Genomic DNA, 23735 nt, shown 5'->3' with positions numbered 1-23735 from the left:
ATTTGCTCCTATTGAGCCATACTACCTGCTAGCACAGAATGTGCTGTAGATGTCATATGCGTTTCAAAGCTGTAAGGAGGGCAGTCAAGAAGACATACTGCTGAAGAATAGTGTCTAAACAGCACTAGACATCAGTTTTTGGATAGTTGAGCTGTATCTGGTAAGTCTGGAAAGGACCCTGCAGAGGAACATATTCCTTTTGAAAAGGAGAAGATGGGATTTGATTCTAAAACCAGTTTATTTCTAGTACCCTAATGTCACAGGAGGCAGTTCACCTCATGCAAACCCCTCTTTTTGCTTTTCCCATTCTCTTACAGGCTATACACAAATGAACTCTGATTTTCCAGATGGCTTGCTCTTCCTTTGGAATCACACATGTAGAAGGATGGAAACTGTAAAGGAGTTGACATTTCTTTGGCTTATCTGAAGCCATCACATACTTTTCGGCTAAATGCGGGCACTTTTAACCCGTTACCACCAGCTGCAACGTTTTAGTGATCCCAAAGCAAATACTAAAGTAGCAGTCCATCAGCCAGATGCGTGTGGGCCATTCACAACTACTACAAGAATCTCCCATTCTCCACGTGCCTATACAACGACTATCTACTTGGGCCAGAGACCTGTAGCCTGCTGTAAGGCAGGCTGCAGCTACTGTTAGTGCAAAAATCGTTTTCATTATTGTGTACACATACACAGGCACATCGCAAGAAGAGCCAGAGGCCACGAATGCATTGCAAAGAGCAAGTTTTATTTTAGTTACCTCTCTACTGGGTGGTCTCCGAAGTCGCACCTGAGCTCCCAGGCAGAGGTGACACAAGCGGGGACGCGGGCGCTGGTAAGTTCAGCCCTGCTGGAAGATCGCTGGGCCTGCTGAGCTCGCCTGGATTTCAAGGCTTCAGGCAGGCGCAGCCTCCCGCTCTTTCTCACAACAAAGCAGGAATCTCAGACATAGTGATAAGGTGCCTGGAGTTTCTCACAGGCCTATGTTATCTAACACAGAGGTTCTACTCATCAAGCACACAAGGCCAGTAAAACAATTAGTGTGATGTATGTGCTTTTTCTACAGACAGGTGCAAGTCACTTTGAGCGTATTTACATTCAACTAACCTCCTCGCCAATCTTGCGCTATATTCCCATACAATTATGCATATTGATGCAGTATATGCACGCACTATATACACGCTGGTTTGCTCCAGCGGCGGCAGCAGAGACGGGCAAAGCCCGCGCTGGCACGCCCGTCCTCTCCGCCAGCGGTGCGGGGCCAGCGCGGCAGCACCGCGCTCGGGAACCGGCCCAGGAGCTGCGGGAGAAAGGCGGGGAGAGACCAGGGCCACGGGGCCGGACGGCGGGCGGTGCCATGGAGAGGCGCCAGCGCCGCCCCCCTGGCTGCATCCCGAAGAGCTGAAGCCGCCCGGGCGCAGCTCCAGCTGCATCACCATGTCTCCTGTTGCTGCCCCACGGGCGACTGAAGGGACCCGAGAGGCCGAGGCGGGGCCGGGGCCTAAGCCGGACGGGGACAGGCCTTCGGGCGCTGGCAGCCTAAGGGAGTCTGGCCCTTTAAGGCGCTCTGGTGCGGCTCTCCCTTTAAGAGCCGGCCCCGCCCCTCGCACCGTGAACCTTGTGAGCTCCGATAGTCTCAGGTACGGTGTGGGGGGATCGTTGCCGAGCTGTTCTCTCTCGGCCCCCGCTCCTGCGTGCCCGGGGTGAGGAGCGCCGGGGCGGTGCGGGGGTCCTGCCGTCCGGGCGGCTGGGAGGAGGGGCAGCGGGGGCGCGGGACTCGTTGGGGAGGCCGCGGCCTTGCCGTCCTGAAGAACGGGTGTCCTCTCCCGGGCCGGGCTGGCGGCAGGGGCGGGCTGGGGCAGGGCGGAGGGAGCTCGGGGAGATCCCGCTTCTGGCCCATGGGGTCCCGCTCCCTGGGGCGGCGGGAGGCGGAGGCTCTTCCTGGCTACGGTAGCTGTGCCTGCCCGGCCTGCGCTCGGCCGCGTTGGGAGTCGGCGGGCGAACTGGCGCTGTGGGGGCATGGCTGGAGTTGGCTGGTGTCCCTCTGCAGGCTCCCGGGCCCGCAGGGCAGGGGGGGCTGGTGGGTGGCAGTTGAGTCGGGGCCCGGCACCGGGCGTTCCCGGTAGTCGGTCATTCCGCGTCGCGTTCACGCGCTGTGTGTGCTGCCCTGGGGCCAGGTGCAGGCCCGGCGGGGTTTGGCTCCCTCCCTGACTGGCGCCATGGCCATGAGGGAGCTGGTGGAACCGGAGTGTGGGGGCTCCAACCCACTCATGAAACTGGCTGGCCACTTCACCCAGGACAAAGCCTTGCGGCAGGAAGGACTTCAGGGCCCACTGGCCTGGCCCCCTGGGGCTCCCGGACCTGCAGCCGTGAGTGTCACTGGTTGCTCTGCTTGCAGAGCTGGGGCTGGATGTGGGGCCTGCCCGTGTCTGGGTAGGTCAGCATGGGATAGGGGTGCACTGGCTGAAGTAGGGTGTGGGGTGAGCAGTATGAGGGGACTGTGGGTGCAGATAGGTGCCGTGTTGCATTTTTTACGGGGAAAGGGATCACAGGGTTACCTGATTTGTCCTGCAGCATTGCGAGGTGAGGACTTGTTTGTGGAAGCTGCATTTATGGGCACTCAGACTATGTTGGTGGCTGTGGTGAGCTGTATTCTTTACTGTCACAGACCCTAATCCAGAAAGTGGTGGCACGGGGAGTTGGACAGTACTCAAGTTATTCCTGTTCCTTTAGCCTCCACGTAAGCAGTCAGCTACTGCAAGGAAATGCTGACAGCCTACGTTCAAGGAAAAGAAAGCTGTAAACTGAGTGGGTCACAGGGTGTATGTAGAGAGGGGTATGGGGTAAAAGCTTTTGAGGTAATTGCCCACTATTCCTTGTAGGTATCCAAACCACTGGGAGTAGCCACTGAAGATGAGGTGAGACTAGGTTGATGCATCTCCTTACTACTTTTCTCATCAACAGTGTTTGCTCTTTTTCCCCTTATCTTATATTAATCTTTCCTTTTGACAAGCCCATTTGTTTTTCCCATGCTCCGTGGCTTTGCCTGTTCCATCTTCTTTGCTATGTTTGTAATCCATCTATGTCAGCTGGTTGGAGAGTTCCTGCAAGAGCAGAATGCACCTTTACTGTCCCGTGCACCCCAGACATTTAAGATGGATGACCTGTTGGCTGAGATGCAAGAGATTGAACAGTCAAGCTTCCGACAGGCCCCTCAGCGAGGTGAGGGAAACTAGAGGAAGTGGAGAGCTGGAAGAGATCTCAGTGTTATGATGGAGCTCCTAGCAGTGTGGTTCCAATCCATTCAGCATTTGTGAGATTGTATCTGGAGTATTGTTTACCAGATTTGGGCTTCCCAGTACACTGACATACTGGAACAAGTCCAGTGGAAATCAGTAGGGTGTTAGGGACATGGTGTAAGAGGAAAGGCTGAGGGAACTGGGTTTGTTCAGCCTCGCGAAGAGGAATCTTAAGGGGCAGGGGTGTGAGGGATGGAGTGTCTAGTAGCTCTCTTCAGCAGTCACAGCCAGGATCTTCACAGTGATACACAGCAAAAGGACAAGGTGCAATGGACACAACTTGCAGAAAGGGGAACTGACTAGATAAAAGGAAACATTTCTTCCCGTTGAGGGTGGTTCAGTACTGGAGCAGATGGCTGGGGAGGCTGGGGAATTGCTAGCCTTGGACAAGTTCAGAAGTTACCTAGTGAATTTCCTGAGCAAACTGATCTCTAGCTTTAGTGTTGACCTGCTGTGAGAACAGTAGCAACCTCCAGAGATTCCTTCCAAGTGGAATCTTTCTGTGCTTTTATTCTAACAAAGAGAAAGACCAGACATGATGAGGGCTGGCCTGGAATACTTAAACGATGCCTTTGAGTGCTGCAGTCCTCACTTCTGTTTTTTCTTCTTGTAGCTCCAGGTGTGGCAGCCCTGGCACTATCTGAAAACTGGACCCAGGAATTCTTGGCTGCAGCAGATAGTGCTGGTGATGTCTCTTCAGATTACAATGAGGCTGACTGGTCACAGGAGTTCATTGCTGAAGTGACAGGTGAAGGGTCCCTTTTGGAATTACTGTCAAGATGTTGCCCAGTCACATGCCTGTGTATAATGGAATGTTACTGAATGTGAAATTGGAGTAATGCTTTTGACCCAGCAGTCAGTGTTTACTGTAGCAGCTTTAGCGGGGAGGTGGTGGGTGATGCTGCTTAGCCAAATTGTGAACAATGTGGTGTGGTAGCTTTTATTCAGGTGTAAGGGTCTTTTGTTTTTAGGTTAGGTTACTTGGAGAGCTTAGGAGAAGCAGGCTGTTCAAACTGTTTTTATACAAGTTATTATGATTCAAATCATGCAAATTCTGGAGATGGCCTAGTACTGCTTCTTGCTTACATATTATGTAATTCCCTCTCTTAAGGCTAAATTTGCCTTTGGTACAAACGTGAATATTACTTAGTGTGCTTTGGTGAAATACTTTTTGTCCATTTCGTGGAGGTAGAGGGATGTTGCATGTCAGAAATGTGCAAAGTCAATGTTTCTGGCCCAAAGGTTAAGCTCTTCATTTCAAGCAAGCCAGTAGTTTATCTGAAAAGCCATCCTGCATTGTGTATAGAGTTGGGGCTGGAATGGAGTCCTGTTGTCATCCATGACCTAAACTGGAAGTTATGAGTAAGATTTAAATAGATGCTATTCCAGGATCCTTCTTCAGGAGTGGCCACTATAGAGAACCAGTTAATCTCATCCTTTGACCTTCACTCTGAAAAATTCTGGGAATATAAATCAGCATTTACAAAGGTCTTCGAGAAAGTTCTGATGAAAACCTAGTGCTTGTTGGCTGTGCTTTTGACAGAGACTTGTAATGCATTGCTGATTTTCTTGACCTACATTATACCCGACATGGAGCAGATGAAAAAAATGTGGAATTAAAGCAGAAAGTCATAAGGTTATGGGTGCCACAGTGGCATCTGTATTAATACACAGTCTGAACCTAAGGGGTTTTTTTTTAGATCAGAATAAACAAAGTTAGGAGAAACAGGTGTAAACAATCTTTCTTTGAAGAGGTCTTCTCTGTATGTTAGCTAACTGTGTAAAGTGGAGAGAGCAAAATCTGAAGCTAATCTGAGTGATGGTCTGCCTGTTTTACTGTTCTCCCCATTCTTCCTGATGTCCTATGCAGATCCGCTGTCTGTGTCTCCTGCCAAGTGGGCAGAAGAATACCTAGAGCAGTCAGAGGAGAAACTGTGGCTTGGGGACTTGGAAGACCAGTCTTTGGCAGATAAATGGTGAGTCTGTCTTCTCAAGGCTAGTTATTGCTGCTTGGGTGGGTGGAATTTGGATGTGTGATAGAAATTTGCTATGGTCTGAATGCTTTTCAGTTATTTAACCTAGATTGATGTTCTCAGGCCTTTGGTTTCAGAGAAAGGAGGAAACTATGCTTGGAGACTGAAGTTTTTAAGAGATCCTAGCTTTTCTATTTTCTCATTCCAGGAAGATATTGCGATCATGTAGGCTAACTTAATCTCATGCCTAATGCGAAGCTCCTTGAATTTATTTCAGGAGCAGAACATTTTTCCACAACAGCTGCTTTTTTAGAGTTAGAGATCTTAAGTACTAGACTCTACTAGTCATAAACTTTCACCACTTTATTCTCCTTATCCAAAAAACCACATTCAGCCTTCTCTGTGCGTGTTTCTAGATTCAGCCTTCCAGACATTATTTTAATGTGCTTTTGTGTTGTAGACTGAGGAACCAGTCTACTGCTGTGGATCTTCTCTGTATAGGTAACTGCTGACTACAGTCAAGTTTTTCAATTAAAGAACCAAAGCACAAGCAAACAATTTGGGCTTCTTAGATTTTTCCCTCAAAGAGATTTTGCATATTTAGATTTTCCTTCCTCATGGCTCTTGCCTTTTCTGATACCTTTCTGCAAATATAGACATGTTATTGCCACCAGTTCCAAAGACTTGGCCAAGACTGAGTGTAGTGATAACACCTGGGACTACTCTTATCCTGCTGTAAGCTAGACAACACATTGAGTTGTGTGCTTGCTATGAGCCTTCAATCCTCTGTGGAGCCCATGCATTTCCAAGATGCTGTTCCTCTTCCATGAGCACGACCTACTTTCTTTGTTCCTAGATGTGTGACCTTGTTTTCGGTAGTGCTGAAACTTGCAGTGTCTCATAGAATCCTTGCCAAGGAGTCCAGACTGTTCTTCAGAACTGTGCTGTCACTGTAATTGTTTAATTTTGCTACCGGTCAGTCAGTTAACCTAGTAGCAATTTTAAATTTTTGCAGATGGATAAAAGTACTGAATCACTTAGAAACCCAGAGACTTTGAGGGGCGGGGGGTGTATCCCTCAATACAGTTGTCTGGCCCATTGTGTAGACTGTTGTAAGTGAAAGAATCCATGGTTGCCTGTTATTAGATTATCCCTTTTACTGCCTCTGAACACAGGTATGAGGAATATCAGCCTGAGGATGATCTTAAGAAAACTGTTAGTGATTTCCTCTCTAAAGTGGATGATCCAAAACTCAAGAATTCTGAGGTGAGCAATTCTCTGACTGGTGTTGACAGATATCTAGCATGAATAAAGGGTGTGGGGAATTGGGAAGGGGGAAGACAGTAAAGGATTAAAGCCTCTTGTCCTGCGTTCCATTTCTTCCCTGACTATTAGAAGCTGAGCCCCTACCATTCACTCTAGATATTATCCATGTCTACCACATGGTTGGTGAAGTCTTGACCTCCCCCACTTTTTTGGGCCTTTTGTGCTCACTTTGCAGAGAGAAGTCCTCTTAGTGAAGGAGGGGGGCACCGGCGGAGGGCTTATTGGCAAAATATCTGCCCAGCTCTACCCTTGTTTCATTTCTCTGCCACAGTTCCTAAAGTTTGTCTGCCAGATCGGAGATGGGAGGGTATCGATCGAAGCTAATCAGGTGACCCACAGAGACCAGGATCAGGCAGAGCAATGGGCAGCTGAGTTTATACAGCAGCAGGTAGGAGCCCCAGCCCTATGTGCTCTGGAGGAGGAAAGCTTTTTGCAACAGTGTGCAATCTGGGAGTGAGGGAGAATGGCAAATTCAACTTTCAGCAGTGCTCTACTAATGACTAGGCTGGGGGAGGCAAGGGAGGGGCTGCTGGGCTCTTCTTAGCAGAATCTAGCCAGAAGCTGGGAAGCTATTTGTGCAGTGTAAGTTTTCTTCCATAGCACCTGGGGGAAAGGGGATATCCAAATGAACTCTCTTCCACTTTACAGGCCATCAGTTCTTGCTGATGGGGAGGAGGGGTCATCACAGACCCTCCTGCTGGTTTGGAATGTGCCCTGACATTGCCAAATTCTAAAAAGAAAGGTGTATTTCTCTTTCCAAACTCCCAGGGGGCATCCGATGCCTGGGTGGATCAGTTTGCGCGATCTGGGAACATGTCAACTCTTCATACAGAATTTGAGCAGGCAAAGACTGCTGTGGAGGTAAAGCTGATGGAGGAATTGGGCTGGGGTACCAGCTGAGGGTTACCTCTCTCCTTTGCATGCTGTGAGGATGGCTAGAAACATTTAAGAGGGTGTTCTCTGGGGTGTATATAGAACTCAGTTTATGGTTGGGTTACAGTAGTCGTGTTCTCTTCTCCCTTCAGTCAGATGTGGACTTCTGGGACAAACTTCAGGCAGAGTGGGAGGAGATGGCCAAGAGAGATGCAGAGGCTCACCCCTGGCTCTCTGATTATGAAGACCTCGGCTCCTCATCATATGACAAGGTAATAGAGAACAGGATCTTTCAGCCCTAGCACTGTGATGAACTGCCTTGAGGAAACTGGCAGTATATCTGCCTTGCAGGTGAGCTCCACAGGCCTCAAATGCTGCTAGGATTCCTCTTTGCATGGATCTTTTACTGTCACTTGCACCTTCATCCCAGATCAGCTGAGGGTTAAACAAATAAGTTTTCACTTGTGCTTGTCTGCAAATGTTGTCTAGCTCTTATGCAACACCAAATACCAATTGATGCTGGGACTCCTTGCAATGAGTGCAAGTGTTTTCATCCCACCCCAAGCTGGGAGGACCCACCCCATATGTTTAGTCTCTGTTGCAACTTATTCCCTGTCTGGTTTGGGGGAATTTTTCAGCAGTGAGCAGGCAGGAAGAAGTGCCATTGTTGTCTGATCTGCTGCAAACTAGCAAAGAAGGACAAGGTGCTGGCTGGTCTGCAGTTTGAGCAAGACTAGACTGTGCTAAACGGTAGGTAGTGCTTTTCTTGCTAAGCCTGTCCCCTAGCATGAACCCCTGTCTGTCTTCCCTGCTAGGGTTACCAGTTTGAGGAAGATAATCCCATGAGAGATCACCCAGATGCATTTGAGGAGGGGCGGAAGTGCTTGCAGGAAGGTGACCTCCCCAATGCTGTCTTGCTCTTTGAAGCTGCAGTGCAACAGAAGCCAGATCATATGGAGGTGAGTTAAGAGCAGAGATAACAGGCCTTGGCCAGGTGTCTTGCTACTCGGATCCTTCATTTGTGAGATGTTAAGGTGTGTGTAGAAAACTCACTTCAGTGTTAGCTGTGCGGAGTGTATGAAAACATCTAGTTTTTCTGTGGCTCTGGGTATATAGCTGATGTATGTGAATCCCCAGGGGGACTGTGAGCAAGAAGGTTTATGACTAAGGTCAGTTACAAGAAGTGCAGAGGCTCTGGACCAAAGCTGTGTAAAATCTTTGGAGCATGTGAGACTATGCAGGAGGCCAAGACAAGGAGTTCTTATCTCAAGTTTCTTCTGTGGGACTGTTTATTGGCGTTGCAAGTTTGGAGATGCTTATGGCAGATGATAACTGCTTTCAGTATCTGTATTAAAGACTAATTCTGAGCAGCTTGTTAGACTGATTAGTCCTGGTTAGGTCTTCCATCTAGATGCCAGGAGAATATGGAACTCAAGCGGTTGAGAGAGATGGCTTGGGTATCTTCACAGTTTTTGTTTGAAGCTGTGGGTTAGAGAATTGTTTTTATACTGAAGACAAGTTTCCAGCTCCTACTTCAGTGAATACTTATTTCCATAAAGCATTTCAGCTTCTGTGGGATGGGTTGTGAGATGGAATAGCCTGTGTGCCTTTCTCCAGAGGTAGGGGATGTGGATATTTGCAGGAGGGAGAATGCAAATACGCTCATGTTGCCCATTTCTGGAGTGCTTGCCTTAAGGACCCAGGCACAGAACAAGTCCAGTGGAAATCAGTAAGGTATTCAGGGACTGCAATACGTGGTGTAAGAGGAAAAGCTGAGGGAATTGGGTTTGTTCAGCCTGGGGAAGAAGAATCTTAAGGGGCGGGGGGGCATGCTGAATTTTAAATGTGTCTGATTCAAGCCCTGCTAATTGTATATGATTGGAAATACCTAATTTGTTATTCCTGAGGCGCAGATGAGAGTGACCTCTCAGAACAGAGGTCCTTGGATTCTGGGAATACAGACTTCTAACTTTCTAGGGTAGTGGGAGTAGGTGAAAAGTAAGCAGAGGCTTTGGAGATCTACTTTAGCTTTGAAAGGGTCAAAAGGTCTTGCTAATATTCTTTTAGAATCAGCACTTTCTTCTCATAGGCAGTGTGGGCTACACACTGAGCACAATGGAGAGGTAGCTGGCACCTTAGGGGAAGAAATCTTGGGCCAGTTCTGGCTAGTGGTATTGAAGACATTCTCAATTCTTCTACTACGACTCTGCAGAAAGTACAGGAGAAGTCAAGACTTCACGAATGGTGCAGTGATCAAGTAGACTTGAACAGTTGCTCTGGAGGAAGTGTCATGGTTGCTTTGGTCCAAATCACAACTTTAGCTTGAATCTGAGCTCTTCTGCCTGTAGAACACTATGTAGTTATCACTGATCAGATCTTCTTGAGTTGCAGCTAGCTATATGGTGAGGCATTAGAGATTTGAGGTACTGGATTGCCTCTTGCTTGTGGTGGCTTGTGCAGTGTGTCTGCGTCTTTGCTAATGAAACAATTTCCTTGAGACAGTTGATCCTGCATTTTGAGACTTATGTTCAAAAAACTGGTCTTTCATGCTGACAGTCCTGCCAACTATCTAGCCTGTTTTTGAGCAAGGGGTGTGGTTATCAACATGAAGTGAACAGGTACTTTAGTTTAGTGCTTTAATTATTTCCTATGTCAGCAGCCTGGAGATGGAAGTGGTTTTCATATACTGGTGTGAGGATGATTGAAAATTCAGTAAAATAACAGCGCTTGTACTTTCAGATCTGTCAGTCAACTCCCCAAGATTATCACTTGCTAGTGGACCACTGCACAAGTATATATAGCTACCTGCCTTGGTGGTCTCATTAGTAGCACTGCCACTTTGCCATTTTGTTCTAAGGAAATGAGATCTGCTTTTCCCTCCTTCCTTTGCATTTTGACCACAGAAGTGGAGATTCTGTGACTTAAAAGTGTAAAACTGCCAACAGTTGCTTTATGATAGATCTCCATGTAGACATTCACTTCGTTTCACTGTAACAACACCAGTTTTATTGTCCTTGAGGACCTATGTGCCATGAAGTATTTATGTCTTCTGAAATAAACTTATCTGTGCCTAATAGGTATACTTGCCTATATTTGGTCTCGCTCTAAAAATGTGTGGGATAATATGGTGAATTTAATCTGTGTCTGTGGTTTATTGGCTGATCTTTTTCTCTGGATGTGAAGAAGTATGACTTTCTGTGTCTTTATCTTCTCCAGGCCTGGCAATATTTGGGAACTACCCAAGCAGAGAATGAACAGGAGCTTTTGGCAATCAGTGCCCTTAGACGGTGAGTGTTGCAGAAGAGCTTCTGAGCATGGCTCTTTGTCTAGTGCATAGTGCCACAAGGATCATGTGACTTGCATGGTGTGCTCTGTCTTGATTATGTTACCTCCTGTGTCTGGGTACTGTGTTCACTTTTCTTTCACCTTCAGGTGCCTGGAACTGCAGCCTGGGAACTTGACAGCACTTATGGCTTTAGCGGTCAGCTTCACTAATGAGTCCTTGCAGAAGCAGGCATGTGAGACCCTGCGGGACTGGTTACGCCATAAACCAGACTATGCCCACCTGCTGGAGAAGGAACCGGAGGAGAGTGTCTCGGGAACAAACCTGGGGCCTTCCAAGCGTGTCCTAGGTTCCCTGCTGTCTGAGTGAGTTAGGGTGACAAATTAGGGCCTTCAGCTGAAAGACTTCTTGGAGGGTTGTGACTGGTTCAGGCAGGAGCAGAGGTAGCAACCCAAGGCCAGATCTCTTTACAGTACACTGATACCCTTTTTCTGTGCTTTTCCAGCTCGTTGTTCATGGAGGTAAAAGAGCTTTTCTTAGCAGCTGTGCGCAGCAACCCCTTGACTGTGGATCCTGATGTTCAGTGTGGCCTGGGTGTGCTTTTCAACCTTAGTGGCGAGTACGAGAAGGCTGTGGATTGCTTCAGTGCTGCGCTCAGTGTGCGCCCCAATGTAAGAAAGGGCAGACTGTGGTTGCTGGAGGTACCTGGAGGTGTGAAGGTTTGGGTGGAGGTGCTGCTTGTATGGGTGGTACATTTTTGGAGTAGAGGAATAAGACAGACACACGGCGGAGGGAGGGTTGGTTTGGAGCTTTAAAAGATCCAGTTTATTTCAGCCCTTTCTCTCGGCCTGCACTTCCAGGACCATCTTCTATGGAACAAGCTTGGTGCCACCCTGGCCAATGGGAATCGGAGTGAGGAAGCTGTGGCTGCATATCGGCGGGCACTGGAACTCCAGCCAGGATATATCCGCTCTCGCTACAACTTGGGCATCAGTTGCATCAACTTAGGCGCTCACCGGTGAGCATAGGATGGGCAGATCAGCTGTGACCCATGAGTGTGCGTGTGTTTATGGGAGAGACTCTGATAGGTGACTGGGGCAGTGCCATGCTTTGCCTGTAGCCTTACCTTGGCATAGGAGAGCAGAGTGAGTGTGGAGACTGCTCTGAGAACAAAATGTCAAGCAGATGCAGTTGGAGTGGGGGCCATCTGGACTTCAGTTTCTCTTAAGAGGGGAGAACGGGATCGTTAATGGTTCTGGAGTAAGGCAGGACCTTGTGAAGAGGAGGAAACTGTTTCGGAGTGGAAGTACTTCAGAAGCAAATGGGGGAGGGAGTATGAGATGTACCACATTCTCCAGTAAACCTGTGTATGTTCTCATGTTGACAGTGAGGCTGTGGAGCACTTCTTAGAGGCTTTGCACATGCAACAGAAGAGCAGAGGTCCGCGGGGGCAGCAAGGCGCTATGTCTGACAACATCTGGAGCACCCTCCGCATGGCCCTCTCTATGCTGGGGCAGAGTGACTTGTATGGGGCAGCTGATGCCCGTGATCTTCCCACACTGCTTCAGGCATTTGGTCTCCAGCAGTGACTCTGGAATGGGCTTCCCTGCGAGTGCAGGGTTGGCTCAGCCCAGCAATGAACTTCCTTAGAGAGCAAGTGTTCACTAAGGTTCACACATATCTCTGCTGTGGTAGGGATGATCATTGGAAACTGTTTTTTCAAGGACCTCCACTAAGTGTGCAACTTCCCCTACCTGTCTGTTGTGGCTTGAGCATCTCCGAGCAGTTCATGTTACCTCCATGGCTGACTGACAGACACTCTGCTGGTAGGCAGATGATCAAAGTGGGGAAGACAGCACCATCCAGCCCTTCTGCCAGGCTGCATTTGCAGTAATGCCCAGCTTGGCTATGAGACCTTGTGGTAACCATTCTGCAGGGACTACCTGCTGGAAGCCTCTTGAGTGAAGATTGCTTTGGTGGGGTGGGATTGCCATTTGGTGCAAGGGTGAAAAATTCTGGGTTTTGAGCATGCTTCCCCCATGTATGTGCTTGCATGTGTGTATATGTGGGTTGCTAGGGAAAACTGGGGACAGCAGTCCCCTTTTCTGGTCTGGGTACTAGTAACTTCATGGTACAGCCAGATGCTAGTTTCTCAGTGTCTCTTCATGAACCTTTAGAGAGTGGAGTATTATGCTAGGGACACAGGTGGAGGCCCTTAGCTTGTTGGAATAGGAGGAGATCCCAGAGTTCATTCCTGAGGGAATGTGATAGGAATAAAAGTCTAAAATGTAACCTCCCCTCCCAGAATATGGTGGGGAAGGGCTGAAGTCTTAATTTTCACTTGATCATCTGTTATTGTTTTTCCTTTGTGCAGAAGTTTCCCATCTTGTCTGCAACTGAATCTTATTAATTATAAATATCTGTATATGATTCTATTGGGGAAAATGTTTTTTAATTGTAAAGTATTTTGTATAATAAAGGGGGAGAATTAAAATTACCAAAATGACCTCTTCCTCTGTGCCTCTGGAGCTGCATGCGATGGGTAATACAGATCTCTGGGGTTTTCAAAAGATAGATCAGAGCCTCTCTGTTTCTGTCATCCCTTTTGACCCAGGTTTTGTTTCATTGGTAGCCCATATGCAAATAAAGCTTAAAGGACCTCATTTTGATGTAGCCTCACGCTTCAGTTCTGTAAACCAGTAGAAGAACTTCCCTGTACCAAAAGCGTGCTTTTTTTTTTTTTTTTTTTTTGTCTCTCTCCTCCTTGCTTAGGTTTAAGTGTCAGTGAAGCATTCTTTTTAATTTTCTTGCCACCTGCAGTGGGGGAAGTTGAGTTACATTTGATCACCTCTTTGAGGAACCTGACTGCTTCAGTAGTCAAGACCAGGGGCTTAGACAGGGAGCACTTATCCATCCTGTTCTATCAGGCACCTGTTTCTTCATACCTCTATCTCAGAGACGTTTTTCTCTCACTACTGCAACAATCAAGAGCAGAAAGTATGTGCAGAGAATAGTTCTTGCTGTTTGTTTTCTGACCTCTAGCTTCCCCTGTGTCTCCCATCCAGCACTGTGGCACTGAAACCTGCATGCACTGTTCTGCAATTGCTGTAATGCATGCAGAACAATTAACTGCTTGTGCTATCTAAAAGGAAAGAAAGCACTACTGCTGTGTCCTGGTCACACATGTTGCCCCTGGTCAGAATGTGACTTTTGGTTTTTACTGATCTAAATCCTTCTGCCAGATTCTTCTCCGCTCAACAAAAGAAAACATTAGTGCCTATGCTATTCTTCGTCTGCTGTCCAGGTGTTTTCCCTTCCCCAGTTCTCTGCTGTCTCTCTCACCACCAATTTCCTTGGCCTCTTCACTGTATCACATTCCTCTCTGTTCATGCTCCTATTATCACTGCTTGGCCTTCACTTTTTCTCATCCTCAAGTGCCATTAATGCCTTTCCTCTCCTTGGCATCCTAGTTGTCTCACTTTCCCTTGCCATTTACTTAATCTTCTGACTTTGTGCTTCCTGTTCTTCCCTATAACACATCCCTTCCTGTCCCTGCAGCTAGAGTGACCATCATCGTTTATCCTCTCTCCCTGTAAATCCTTCTTGCTTCCCTCCCTCTATCTCTCAGCATCTGTGCTACCTTTGCTAAGGCCAGATCTTAACCTAGACATGAGTTCCTATTTAGTCTCGCAGAGCTGAGTGAAGATTGGGCTACCTCTGGCCAGACCATATCTAACCTCGTCCTGTTAAGGATTGTCTTTAGGAATGGAGCGGTGTTGCAGGGAACAGCTGCTTGCCCATCACATCTGAATTCTAGTGCTAGTTCATACCTTTTGCCTGCCCTCTGCTGCCCTATCTCTGGCCATCTCTGAACCAGGCCTGCACTGAAGGTCAGTAAGTATCCTGATCCTCCTCTTGAATTGGGGAAAGGAGCAGGGTCTAGTGTGCATTTCCAGCCACATCTGTTGCGCAGCCCTGCTGGACAGCAGGGGTGGGTAGCAGGTACTGGGCATTTTAGATTCACAGAAAGATAATGCAGTTAGGGATGTTTGGAGGTCCTTAATCCAACCCCATGGTCACAACAGGCCCGACTTGAATGCTGGATCAAATAGCTGAGTGCCTTATAAATGATTGTGCTCTGCAATTTTTGTACGTTCCCTTCTTGTACTTTCCACAATGTATAAAACAATGGCAGGGCCTATCACCACTAAAAGTATGTGAGGGACCCTAAGCCCTTCTTTGTTCTTCACCAAATCCATGGGCATCACAGGACGCAAACTAGATCTTTCATAGGGTGCTGGACATGTGGTCAAAGGGAAAGGTACATGTTCTTCCACCCACACTTGCTATGTTTCTGCTGTATTACTTCCTTCAGTGATTTATTTATTTGCTGCTTAAGGCCCCAAGAAGTCTTAGAATCTCTTGTCTCTCTTGGTGTTGGCCTTACTCAACACTCAGCTGGGACATAACAGCAAATGAAAATGTGCACTTCGAGATCCTTATACCTCTAGCTGCAGTGCTTGTCATTAGCTTCCATACTTGTCAAGGTGGTTGTTGTATACTCTGCTTTACCACTGCAGTTTCCTTATCTTGAGCTGCTGAGCCTCATGGCTCTGGGTTTTCTTGAATAATAATCCCCAGATCTCTCTTTTTTTTTGGGTCCCACGCTCCTACCTCTTTTGCCTGTGTGTGTCGAAATCTTTCCAGTTTGGAAGGGGCTCAGACCAATCCTTCTTCAGAGGAATGCTCTAGGGGTGGTGACATGAAGTGAATATTCATGGAAAGAGTGTAGGGGCAAGCACATAGCAGGTGCTTTCCCAGATTCTCCAGGAATCCACTGGCTAAAGACTGATTGACCCATAAGTTGCATCAGTATATTTGTTTCATGGCCTTTGAATTTATTCTCTGCCTGTGTCTTGTTGACTTTTAAGCCCAGTGGTGCTTTTGATGTCTACAATGTCGTATGGATGGACAGAATAACTGTATTTAGATATCTAAGTGTTTTCTTTAGTTTTAAGCCTGCTACCTCTTCTTTTGTGGTCTCCTACTTCTGGTACTGTGAGGCATAGCAAATAATTGATCTAGGGAGTCACCCTCCTATACTTCTATTAATCTCTCTTGCTCCCTTCTGCAGTGTCTCCTTTGTAAATAAGATGGCTTAGTACAGTCCACTTCTTCCCAGGGGGATCCCTTTCCCTACCTCTGTACCACGTTCTCCTGTATCTTTTCTGCTTTTACTGTATTGCAAATATTTCCTTCATACCCTAGCCTGCCTCAGAGCCCTGACCACAAACACCATGCCTCTTTCTTCCTCTCAGTCCCTGATGCTCAGAAACCTTTTGGCAGGAATGTCTGCTCCTGAGGAAGGACTGAAAATGGCACAGCGGCTCTCTCACCAGCAGCAGCAGCAAAGCAGCAACAGAGACAGGCCACTTTGTCAGAGCAGACTCTGGCTCTCCATATGGTGGTCTCTTGTTCACCTCAGCACATGCTTCCTTGCTCCCACAAAAGACAAGAAGAAACCTTTCACCGGTCACCGTTCTGCTTAGTATGACAAAGCATTGTCTGGTATTGCCTGATTTGAGATTTGAAACCTTAAAACACTGTAACTGTCCGTGACTTTAGAAGAGTTGTAGGTACAGAGATCCACTGAAAATCTGATGCCGGATGGGTAGGTTTTCTTGAAACTTTTCAGTTTCTCTCTTGGCATTTCTTAAGCAGAAATGACACCTACTGTTGAGTCGAGTACCAGGTTGTTAAAGGGTATAGGAGCACAACCTCCTAAAAAAGCATGAGAGAAATAAAACGCTGAATGCATTTTCTGAATATTATGTGGCTCTTGTGAGCTGGAGGAGCTTTCCTAGCCAAATGTGGTGCTCTGAAGCTAGGATCTTTAGAGGGTCTGTGATGCTTTACCTTTTTTTTTTTCCCCCCCTTTTTTTTTTTTGGCACTGGTACTAAGCATCTAATTAGTCTGAGCCTTTGTGTTTGCAGATTCCAGTGTAGCAACCATGCCATGGAAACCCATTTGCACATTTGTTAAACATAGGGGCAGAAAGCAACCCAGTCGGATTTCTGCCATTTTGAAGTAAAACAATTAATTATTCACAGTTTGTTGCCTTTTCCTTTGTCTGGGAAGGGGAGACTTTGGGAATGAAATAATAGTTAGGAAAGCTCTTCTCTTTTATTTCTGTCTTCTGTTTCTTGTCAAGTGGGACTTAAAAGGCTTTTGTCACTCTGTGTTTGCTCTGCCTCTCTTTCAGCACATCTTTTGTGGAGCTTGCTCCCAGTGCTGTGAGTGCATGTGCAGCACTCATCCAATTGGGCGCTATTGTCCCTCTTTTAGTCTTTGCTGAAAAAGTAGTGTTGTTCAGTCCACTTTACTGAGCACTGGCGATTGGAGAGCACAGTAAAACACAGCAGCAAACACAGAGAAAAGATAAAAAAATGGGAGTTTGTGTGAGATACTAGGCAAAAAAGGAAGCCTCTTTTTTCCTTCAAGGGTTTGGCAATGAATATATTTATTAGTGGGTGGGCTGTGGTCCGGTTGCATGTTCCCATGTTGTACTTTTGGGGGCTGTTTTGTTTGAGAAACAGAAGTCTTAGAGCCAAAAGTGAGAAAGAGATTTCCTCTTTGTGATGAAGAATTGCTTGACCAGCCCTAACAACTGCCAAGATAGTAAAAACTGAAACGCCACCTTCCTCAACCACATAACCCCCTCCAATACAAACCAGTGTACTGCTCCCTTGAGTTGACAATTACCAGACAAAATAGCAATTGGGAACTGGAGAAATGCAGTTCATGTGTGATGTTATTTTTTTACCCCATTATTTTTAAATAACATCAAAGAGATGAGTAATTATTGAGATACAAACTGGTGTATACACTGTGGCGAAGTATGGGAACACAAGAGGATCTGAAGGGGGAAGGAGTTTGTTAATTTGATTTTTCTACCATCTGACCTTTTCCAGTACTGTGAAGTGGGTGCATATATGATATCCACAGCATTAAGTGAAATTGTTTTAACACCCTGCAATCTAGTGGAAAATAGAATCCAGTAGTACCATGATGAAGAAGCTAACCACAGAGAAAAGTAAATAAATACATAAGAGCCTTGATGTATTTGGAAATTTTTCTACGGGAAAACAGAAAAAAAAAGCTCACTATTAAGCCTCATAAGAAAAACTGAACCAAACAAAAACCACTTAGTTTTATGAAAAACATAAAAATCTTTTACTTATTTTTGCTGTGAAGCACAAAAAGTCTTCATTTGTTCAAATGTAGTTTATTTTTTTTCCATAATGTAGTTCGGCACATTTTCAGACTCTGGATATTCTTTTCTTTGTTTGTTGATTCTTCTGCTTTTTGTCTGCTGAGGGCAAAAGAAGAAGGGTTTACCCTTTTTGAGTTTGCTTCTTTTGGTTTTTGCTTTCGTAACACACTTTCCTGGATTTTGAAATACTGCTATTTCTGCAGGAGAGGTGTGTGGGGAAATTTGGGTAAAATAACGTCCCATAAGAAAAACTAAGAAAAAAACCCCTAAATCATAAATATTTCCAATCTCAAACTCCTACCTCCACCCTGTGGTATTCTGCTTTGTTCGGTGGCCTGCTTCCTTATGCGTAAAGCATTATATAAATGAGATGTGAGACACTGAAATACATTTAGTTTTCAATTCCAATAATACTAGGAAAGATGGTCTTTAGAACCAGGAGCTCAGTTCTTTCTGTGAGCTTAGGAGTATGAAAACAGAGATCCTTTGCCAAGCTTTTGTGTTAACGTGTCCCATCACTATCACCTCTTGCTTTTCTTTGGTGCCATGAAAAGCCTTACTGCCAGCTTTGGTGCCCTGCCGAGAGGAGTGAGGCATGTAGGAGTTTGCTGTTGCCCCCATCACTCCATAGCACAGTGGAAACACACTCAGACTCACCCTTTGTGTTGCCTTCATGGCTCATGCATTTGTCTAAAGGCCTTTCCTGAGTATGCAGGTGCCGAGAAAGATGAGAATGTTTAGTTTGTGCTGAATTATGTCTATATTTTTTTTTTTTTTTTCAGAAACACAACTAAATAATTTCATGAGTAAAACATACTAGCAATCTAAGAAGAATGAATGTTGTTCAATGGTAACATGAATGCATTCTATTCTACACTATTTTAGTCTCTGTTCTTCCAAACATTCCTCCCTTTGGTGTGTTCATTCTTCCTTCTCTTACCAGTTGGTGGACACCATGGTTTAGGAGTGGAATGGGGCCTTCACCCTTCCAACAGCACTGAAGTGTAGGGTGAGCTCACTGCAACACATGAAAGAATGCCACAAAGGTGTGATATGGCAGTATAGCAAAGCTGATTTCACATCTAGATGCTGCTAGAAAGTGAGGTCCTGCTTCTCCCCTCCAGGCTTCAGAATGCAAATTGCAATTGCCTCTGCAGAGCAGTAAAAGAATGAACCATGTGGAAAAAAAACCCTATGTATTTTTGCGCTAGCTTGGTTCTGTGATCTGGCACACCATGGGCTCAGACAAGGACCACTGAAAGAAAGAGATGCAGCTAGTGTACAGGCTGCCTGTTTTGGCAGGGGTGTGCTATTTCCCTTCCCAGCTCCTAATCTTCTCCCGTAACGTCCTACCTGACAGAGCAGGGGTCCCTGAAGCATCCTACAGTGGGGCATGTTATAACTGTGACCTTGAAAGAAGCCCTGCTGGTCAAATGTTGCCCCTTGATGTCATGTTTAATGACAACCTAGAGCAACCAAGGGATGCATCTGCTCTGTAGCTGTAAGCACGACTACGATTTTTTTTTCCTTGGGAGTTCTGGTATATGAAAAACTGGCTCACAGCCCCTGCCTCCTTGGTTCCCCTCAGAGGATGGCACACGGTGCCTGGCCAGTCTGCCTGTATCTGAGGTATATTTGAGATCTACCACTACTGAACTCGTGGATATTTGATTTGCTTGCTTCAATAACCGCTAAACCTCCTCTGAGTCCTTATGAGCTTTCTCATGTCTGCTGGTAAGGAAGGAGACACTCTCTTCCAAGGATGGTTCAGCACCTGAAGAAGCTGGGCAATTTCCAGCCTTGGAGTTGCTCAGAAAGGCAAGTTGCTCAGGCAGGTGCTGAGCAGCCCCAGGTAAGTTTAGATTCAGCCCAGCTATGAGATGTGGGGGTTGGACTCAAGACCTGCAGAGGTCACTTCCCATCTGTATTTTTCTGTGAAGCTCAACAGTCGCTCATTTGCTTTCACCATCAGTGCAGCTTGTTCATTTTTTTAACAAAGATCCCATTGTTTCCTGCCACTGTAGTACAGCTTGCCAGCATGCTAGCCAATTAACGTGTCTGAAAATATATTACAGAGTAAACCTGCAATATGAAAATAAACAGAAATATTGCCACTGCAGCTCTGCCAGAGCCTCCTTGCCCTGCTTTACCAGCTCAGCATCCAGGCAGCTGCTCAAATGGCTATGTAGGTGAGAAGGGGGAAAGTGAATTAAAAAAAAAAAAAAAATCTATGCCACCTCTGTCACTTGGATATGTCACATAGAAACCCTTTGGAAAACTAACATTATGTCTCAGATGTGCTTCCCAAGTAAGAAAAACTGTAAATGGAAGCAAGCAAAAAAATTCTACAGCCCATGCATCACAAAATACTTTGATCTGTTTTTATTACTGTGATGCAGCTGGCTTCTAGAGAATAAAGACAAACAAGAATTAAAGGTCTAAGGTTTATCAAGATGCTCGCTCTTCAATGAACTTTGGAACCAGAGCAATAAAGTAGCTGGTTGTAGGAAGGCCAAAACCTAAATAAAAGAGTTAATGATTTTTTATCTCTGAGGGTAATATTAGCCACTCCTCAGTTCTGTTGAATGGGGAAGTTTCACAAGATGTCTGTGCAAGGTATAAATACAGGCACATTGTTGTGGTTTGATTGCGGGGTGACAATAAAACTGTGGCAGATGTATTGTTAACCCCCTCTCCCCCTACTTCCCCCTTCAGCCCCTCCCTCTCCCCCCTTCCCAGAGAGAAGAGAGTTGGAAAAGTTAAAAATGTTTTACTAATGCTACCAATAAAAACAGAGAAAATAATACAAAATATACAAACCCAATCTTGAAAGTCCCGGCAACTGTTCTGGCAGATGTAGGGCTGGCACCTGAAGTCCTGGACTGGACTCTGCAGCCAACCGGAGCTGGATTCAGTCTGTCACTAGGCCTCAGTTCGCAGGGACAACTCGCAACGTCCTCTCCCACAGTCGGCCATAAGGAAAAGGGACAAAATCCTCGCGATCCTGCACTTTTATATGAAGTATCACATGAATGGGATGGAATACTTTAGTTGGTCAATTTTCAGTTCACCTTCTGCTTGCGCATCTCGCAAGATGCATCATTATCAATGAGCTTGCATTCCATTGCTATGTCTACCAAAACATGTATCTAGCTTTCAGGAAAACTGCAGTTAGTAAGAAGACTTTAGCTGACAGGGAAATTCACTAAAAGAGAAACTTGTTTTTAACAAAAGCAGGACACACATGAACCACCTCTCAGAAACAGCAGCACGGGGTGGGCGAAGTGCCACCAGCTCTCCCCATCTGAGACGCTGACATCAAGGTGAGATGCACACTTTTTACATGAAAACTTTCAGTGGCTTCTTGGGCAGCTTCTGTGAAATGTCATTGAAGAGAAAGAGGTTTAAGTGTTGGGATGAGAGCTGTAAAACGTATGTGAGAATCTGATGTATGTATTTGCAGAAATTTAACAAATCTTTGAGGTGATGAGAAGACAGCTGCAAGATAAGCACACTTTACAAAGGGAGAGGGTGGAGAGAGCCATTGCTACAAAAGGGGTGAAAGTGAGCATATTTTACAAATATGGATGTAGGATCTTTATGTTGAGTCAGCAAAATTAACTGGTTTGGTATTATTATGATTTTTTCTATAGGCAGAAGGTCACTTTTCTAGCGCTCTAATCAATAATGTTTGGGTACTCACAACCTCTATAAATTCAAGCATAACTGTGAAGAAATGCTTAAATGTTCTTAATCACCATGCTGGTTTGACTGAAATCGAGTTAATTTTCTTTATGCAGTTAGTAACTTTTCTTATCAGTAGCTAGCATGGTCTTTTGGTTTGGATTTGCTATGAGAATAATGAGATAACACGCTAGATTTCCACTGTTTTGCCTGAGAAGAGCTAACTTCTTTCTTTCAGTAGCTAGGATGTGTTTTGGGGTGGGTATGAAGAGATTGTAAGAACTCATTGGTAGTTTGGCTGTTGTGAGCGACTTTTTCAACTGTACAGCTGAAGCTGCAAAGCATCTGGGAGGAGGCACAAACGGGACAGCACCTAGACTGACATCCAGGTTGGTCAATTCACTATTCCTTACCGTTAACATCATGCTCAGTATATAGCTGGAGCTGGCTCTTCCGGCTAGTTAGTTCTGTTCTGTTTGACCTTTTGGTTCTGTTCCGTTTGGAGCTCCACGTGAGCTCCATTGGAATTTGGCCCCTTGCAGTTTTGGCCTTTTTTGCCCTTTGCCTTTTTGCTTTCCTGCTGGGATCGGCTGTTCAAGACTGGAGTGCTCTATTTTCTGGGGCTGGCTGTTTGGTGCGATCGGAGTCCATGAGGGATTGCATTGAGTGTTGCTTATTTTACTTTATTTATATTATTATTTTGTTGTCTTATTAAACTGTTCTTATCTCAACCTATGAGTTTTTCCCTTCCTTTCAGTTCTCTCCCCTGTGCCACTCACGGGGTGGTGGGCAGAGAGCGAGCGGCTGTTGTGGTCTTAGTTGCTAGCTGGGGTTAACCACCACAATCACGTAGAGATTTTTTTTTTTTAATTGAGACTTAAGTGAGGTGGGTTTTTTATGGTGGTGGTGTTTTTTGTGTGTGAGGGGGTTTTTTTGTTTGTTTGTGGTTTTTGTTTGGTTTCGTTTGTTTGTTTGACTGTGTTGCTCAGGTCTGTCAATTTTAGTCAGACTTTTAATGTTACTTAGGCAGACCTGATCTTCTCCCATCCCTTGCCAGAATCAACTACAGTAACTGTTTCTTTCCCTCAGACGTATTTGCCATGAAATCTGATTTTTTTTTTTTTTGCAAAAAGAGAAATAAATTATTTCAGTGAGTCTAAAAGTTGAGTTCTGCCTTAGCAGAATAGTTTTTTTCCTCCTATTTACAGTACAAAATGCACTTTCATTTAGAAATTGATCGAATGTCTCTACTTCCTTACTTGTAATATAATGTGGATCATGAAAACTAGTTCTAACAATAAATTCCAGTTTCTAAAATAATTCTTAAATGCAGGGTCAATTATAAACTGATTTATCACCAGTTCTCTATTTTATGTCATTATTTTTAGGATATACCAATAAGATGTTAAACTAAATGCTCAGATGTCCCTTGTGCGTATACATAAACCAAGATACACAACTAAATAAAACTGGACCATTTTGGTGTACATATCTCATTTTACTTTTTTCTTCCAAATTCAAGTTTCTGTGTCACGCCCTCACTCTTTTCCAGCTGCTGCTATATTTATCCTCTGCTAAAAATATTTTACTTGTCCTTTTTTCCCCCCTCTCCAGCATTTTGTGTGTGGTGAAAAAAGCCTTCTTACCGGCATTGCTTATTTTCTTGATTTTCTCTTTTCCTCTTCTGTAGGCTGTCATCCAGCTCCTACAGCAAGAAATCCAAACTACAGAAGTCCTCCTGAGATGGGAAAAATCATCATTTATGAGCATGCCAACTTCCAGGGTTACTCCAAAGAATTCACCAGTGACATTGCCAATCTAAAAGATGTAGATTGGAATGATTGTATCTCCTCAGTGAAAGTAATAGGTCGGCCTTGGGTGGCTTATGAGCACCACAGCTATACAGGCAAGTTACTTGTATTTGAGGAAGGTGAACATAGCTTTGTTGGTGAAGAGATGAATGATAAAATCACATCTCTGCAGTTGATCACTGAAAATCTGCACAATCCCCAGATTACTCTCT

At 45.5% G+C, this 23735-nt stretch overlaps 1 protein-coding gene across 4 annotated transcripts; it reads left to right on the top strand.

Moving 5' to 3' along the window:
* The first annotated feature begins 1463 nt into the window (after positions 1-1463).
* PEX5 (peroxisomal biogenesis factor 5) lies at positions 1464-23486 on the top strand. Of its 4 annotated transcripts, none has more exons than XM_065651723.1 (16): positions 1464-1640; positions 2178-2369; positions 2883-2918; positions 3090-3222; positions 3913-4047; positions 5170-5275; positions 6448-6538; positions 6870-6986; positions 7367-7459; positions 7624-7743; positions 8287-8430; positions 10688-10758; positions 10904-11119; positions 11260-11425; positions 11615-11772; positions 23403-23486. In XM_065651723.1, exons 2-16 carry the CDS (start codon positions 2220-2222, stop codon positions 23452-23454), a joined length of 1788 nt encoding a protein of 595 aa, XP_065507795.1. In that variant the 5' UTR covers positions 1464-1640; positions 2178-2219; the 3' UTR covers positions 23455-23486. The 4 variants fall into 4 exon arrangements, with proteins under 4 accessions (XP_065507795.1, XP_065507768.1, XP_065507786.1 ...); XM_065651696.1 differs by lacking the exon at positions 23403-23486 and adding an exon at positions 12142-13361 and having other exon boundaries at positions 1465-1640; XM_065651706.1 differs by lacking the exons at positions 1464-1640; positions 23403-23486 and adding exons at positions 1657-1703; positions 12142-13361.
* Positions 23487-23735: the final 249 nt, after the last annotated feature.

The sequence above is a fragment of the Caloenas nicobarica genome, chromosome 1, assembly GCF_036013445.1.
Source record: "Caloenas nicobarica isolate bCalNic1 chromosome 1, bCalNic1.hap1, whole genome shotgun sequence".
NCBI lineage: Eukaryota > Metazoa > Chordata > Aves > Columbiformes > Columbidae > Caloenas > Caloenas nicobarica.
The sequence above is the reverse complement of the archived record's forward strand: the minus strand, read 5'-3'. Positions and strand labels throughout refer to the sequence as shown.

Bases quoted from the DNA above. Each gene is read 5' to 3' on its own strand.
- PEX5 (XM_065651696.1), top strand. From the start codon at position 2,220: ATGGCCATGAGGGAGCTGGTGGAACCGGAGTGTGGGGGCTCCAACCCA. The intron at 4,048-5,169 runs GTGAAGGGTCCC...TGTCCTATGCAG, and splicing joins GTTCATTGCTGAAGTGACAG to ATCCGCTGTCTGTGTCTCCT. The intron at 11,773-12,141 runs GTGAGCATAGGA...TCATGTTGACAG, and splicing joins ATCAACTTAGGCGCTCACCG to TGAGGCTGTGGAGCACTTCT.